At 43.0% G+C, this 4,039-nt stretch overlaps 1 protein-coding gene across 1 annotated transcript in view; it reads left to right on the top strand.

Annotated features, from left to right (window-relative positions):
* The window catches only part of LOC130378857 (uncharacterized), a 28,265-nt gene extending 24,226 nt beyond the window's left edge, over positions 1 to 4,039 (top strand). Inside the window, exons 4-8 of the mRNA XM_056585465.1 lie at positions 2,359 to 2,416; positions 2,688 to 2,738; positions 3,105 to 3,166; positions 3,253 to 3,333; positions 3,548 to 4,039. Coding sequence (XP_056441440.1) covers positions 2,359 to 2,416; positions 2,688 to 2,738; positions 3,105 to 3,166; positions 3,253 to 3,333; positions 3,548 to 3,653 — 358 coding nt within the window. The 3' untranslated portion in view covers positions 3,654 to 4,039. The remainder of the gene's footprint in view (positions 1 to 2,358; positions 2,417 to 2,687; positions 2,739 to 3,104; positions 3,167 to 3,252; positions 3,334 to 3,547) is intronic.

Raw genomic sequence — 4,039 nt, forward strand, 5'->3', positions numbered from 1 at the left:
TTTTTTGAACATTTATTTAAATAACATACTACTTATGTAGTATGTTATTTAAATCCTCAGTTCACTCCAGACTATTTGCGTAGCCCTCCGTTTTTTTCAAATGGTAGTTTTATCTAGGCTATAATGTTGGAGATGCCGAGCACATCACAGTCGTTTCAGATGACCCATCCAAGATTTGTATCGGCCTCCTATCATACAAAGAGCAATATTGTCTGAGTACTATGCCGAGAGGCATTTACAACATAAAGTATAAAAGAGTCCTAACGGACTTGCATCCACTGGAGAATGTTCGATCGTAGCCGGCGGCTTCATTACAAGCACTGATCCATCTTGATCTGTGAAGTTGATGAATTGTCACTTTTAGGTTTTCTACCCAGTTACCAAAAAAGAAACATTTGGAATAGTATGCGCTGTGGCAAGCACACGGTTTGCATGTGTTACTTCGAAGGCAAAAAAAATCTAAAATACAAGAAAACACAAAAACCTATTCAACCAGTGTGGGGTATGGCCCATGACTCTCTGAGGTGGTAGGTACCTCCAGGTACCCCCTCCATGCCAGGGCGCCCTGAATTTATGTTTATTAACAGCTCCTCCACCGGGGTCAAGACAATTTGAGGGCCAGATGCAGTCTGCCGACTGTCGGCCTTTTCACGATTGGCTTAAAAAAATGGCTTATTTAAATTTATACCAATACGATGGTGGGAAAAGCTTACCAGTTTGTATGTTTTTTATACTTCATTTTTATACTTGATCCTCTGACCGCTTGGAAGCAATCGGAGTAGGCCTACATATTGTTTTAGAAGAAAGGGGTTATGTGGTAGGATCTTTAAGAATGCTTAACTGGGATATTTATATATTCATGGCTCAAATATTAAGGATCATGCTTTTGACGTGTAACTAACGCATTTACGCGGTCAGCGATCCGCTGCCAGGCTTTGCTTCTCCGGGTTCCAGAGGTTTTAGCGTTCCCTTTTCTTGTGATAATGTCCTTCTCCTCGTCATAGCTCTCCAGGAGAACCTGGGGTTCCATTTCATTGAAATAAGCGGCCCGTTTCGCCATATCGATCAGGGTTTCCATGATCCATACATCACGTCTTTTTAAGTTTGGCGTGGACGCGCACAACCCTGTGTTAACCAACCCCGAGTTGATTGAACTAATGCATAACCGCTGCTGTGGAACCGAAAACTCTGGGTTGGTCGGCACAGGGTCAATCAACCTAGAGTTCAGCGTTAACTCAGTGTTTGTTAAACCTCCGTTCGTGGAACACCCCTCAGTACTGGGTTTCTAACCATGATCATACTACAGTATATTCCAGACAGACTTGCTTTCTGCAGGAGTTTTCACACTGCACTGTCTAGAACGCACAGAAGAGGCAGCCCGATGGCTCTTCAACCAGGTCTCAAACAGCCTCCTCTCCGACGGGGGCGGGGGGCAGAGCGGGCGTCGACGGTAACTGTACCGGTGTACGATCGCTAACATTAACTGCTGAGCTGCTGGCTGATATTGATTCGCGAGGACGTTTGAAATTGTCAAATGAAATTTTTGTTTGGATAGCTCGCTTCATTTTACCGGATTATTATAGAAAATCATTTAAAGTAAACTTGTAAAAGTAAATTTGTCTGTCGCGATATTTACTTCGGCATGACCCGCCTTTCTCTCCCTCCGATTGGCTCATTCGTCGTCATGCTTACAGTTAACCAATCTAATCAGTAAAGGCAGCGAGTATTGGCCAATAAGTTGCAGAGTAGCGTGGGTCATGGCTTCACCGGGGAAAAGTGCGCGATTTCGCTTGCAGATACTACTGAATGGTGCGCATCTGGGGGGGTTTAGAAGTGGGTATACGCAATGCTGACTGAAAAATAAGTGGGTATACCCTGGACTACACCACTGGGTAGAGGGTAAAGTTTGCAGCGAAGGCTTTGCCGATTATTTTACTGTGAGGTTAACATTACCAAAGTACATTGTTAAGTTGGATGTTAAGGTGTCAGCTGGCACGGTAAGAGGCATGAAATCGCGGCCACTCTGCTTCGTTGTGGTGACACACGCATCGGATTAAACTGTGCATGTAAACGTACTAGTACGTCTAAACTAACTAGTATGTTTACATGCATGGCAGATCAGAGAATTCTGTCAGTTCGGTCGCGGCGCAACGAATGAATAAAGATCGTTAGCACTCTGAAAAACAGATGACAGATGTGCCCTTAGTCACTACTTTATTACCTCGTTGATGACCAACGTTTAGGAAAACATGTACTTTTAATTCACCCTTGGGTGAAATCGAAGCTTAGTGTGTACTGAATGGGTGTTGATGATGATGCATATGAATTGCAACTTACACGTCTTCCAAACCTTTTCAGTACTCTGGCACATGCTTTGTCCAATGGACCATGGAAGGGACTTTACTTGGCTGACGAGGTAAAACGTGTGGCTGGCGCACGATTCATTGCATCTCGTAGAGTAGCATTCACTGGTAGACAGGCAGGCCTCTAGATTGTTTATTATGATTTAATGAAGTGTTCCTATGTGACGCTCATGGGCCCTGGTTGATGCTAAATGCTTGTTCAAAGTGCATTGTGCACTTTTTGTATGTAGCTACAAAATGAGGGTGGATATCACTTTATAGTTTATAGGCATTATATACTAATAAGAATCATTGACAAATCACATTCCCCTTTTACCACCACAGGACGCACCTCACCAGTATCAGAGCAACAGCTGTGGGGTGTTTATGCTGATGGTGAGATGCATTATTTTCAGAAATGATGACTGATGACTAGTTTGCAAAACTACTAACTCATTTGTATGTTAATTTCAGTACGCAATGTATTCTACCCTCAAAAGCAATATGATTTCAGTCAGGTGACTTCTTTCTAATCTCAATCAGATGTGTAGCATGAAATATAAGGCTTTTAATAATTTTGTCATCCTTACTGGAGGCTACAATTAACATGCATCATAGGTCATACACATTCTTTGTCTTCAGGTACTGCACTTACGGGAGGAGATGGCTACATCTTCACAATAATTTACACTGCTAAACAGTACTGTAACATGGATTTGTATTAGGCTATGAAGTCATTTAAAGCATAACTTTACTTTTCAGGGGGACATGCTCTCTATCAGGAGGTGGTGGTTGGACAGCTGTGAGACCTTTATGCTTGAAAGGTTTATATACTGTGTCCATGTTGCTATTTACTTATTTTTGGTGCTCACGAAGATCGTAGCCAATACACTTGTCTCTCTGTCTCTAGCCCTGCAGAACTAGCTGGCTCCTTCTCACCCTCTCCATCTCCCCATCTCAGTTACACCTTCCAATCACTAAGCAGTGAAAGGTATTGCATACTATGTCAATACTTTTCTATTTACGTATATTCTCTCTTGCTCTTTCTCAGACTTTTGATCGATCAGTGATTGCCTTTTTGTTTAATGGTGTGGGTTGTGTTGGTCTGGGCTTGTGTGATTGAATTGAAGGTTGATTATAATCCCTGTTTCTCTCCCTCTCTCTCGCTCTACTTCACTCTTTTTCGGCTCTCTCGCTCTCTCTAGCCCTGCAGGACTAGCTGGCACACCAAGCTCACCCTCTCCATCTCCCCATCTCAGCCACACGCTCCAATCTGGCACAACAGAGGACAGGCCATTCTTACCAACCTAAGTCCTTCAGTAAATTGTACAAGAGACGCTGAGACTGTACATGGCGATGCTTGGCGTGTTCAACAGGGTTTCAAACACATTCCGAGAACTAATCAAGCCTCTCCATCATTCCATATATATAAATGACAGTTTGGCAGGGGACATTAAGCTTAATAAAGACAATCTCATCTACATAACGGTTAGAAAGATTTACAACAATGCAGGCTGTGTCAGTGGCCTTGCGCTACGCCTCAAAGGCTTCTCAAAAAAGAAGAATTGGCCAAGCGCACCCCTGGTACTGAGGCACGTTGCATATGGCAGGTTTGTCATAAAAGATGTCTGCCTAGCATAATGTTCTTTTATTACTCCTTTTTCGTTTTATTTGGGACGTCATTTTTGCAATCCCTT

Source organism: Gadus chalcogrammus, unplaced genomic scaffold (assembly GCF_026213295.1).
Source record: "Gadus chalcogrammus isolate NIFS_2021 unplaced genomic scaffold, NIFS_Gcha_1.0 GACHA106, whole genome shotgun sequence".
NCBI classification, from domain to species: Eukaryota; Metazoa; Chordata; class Actinopteri; order Gadiformes; family Gadidae; genus Gadus; species Gadus chalcogrammus.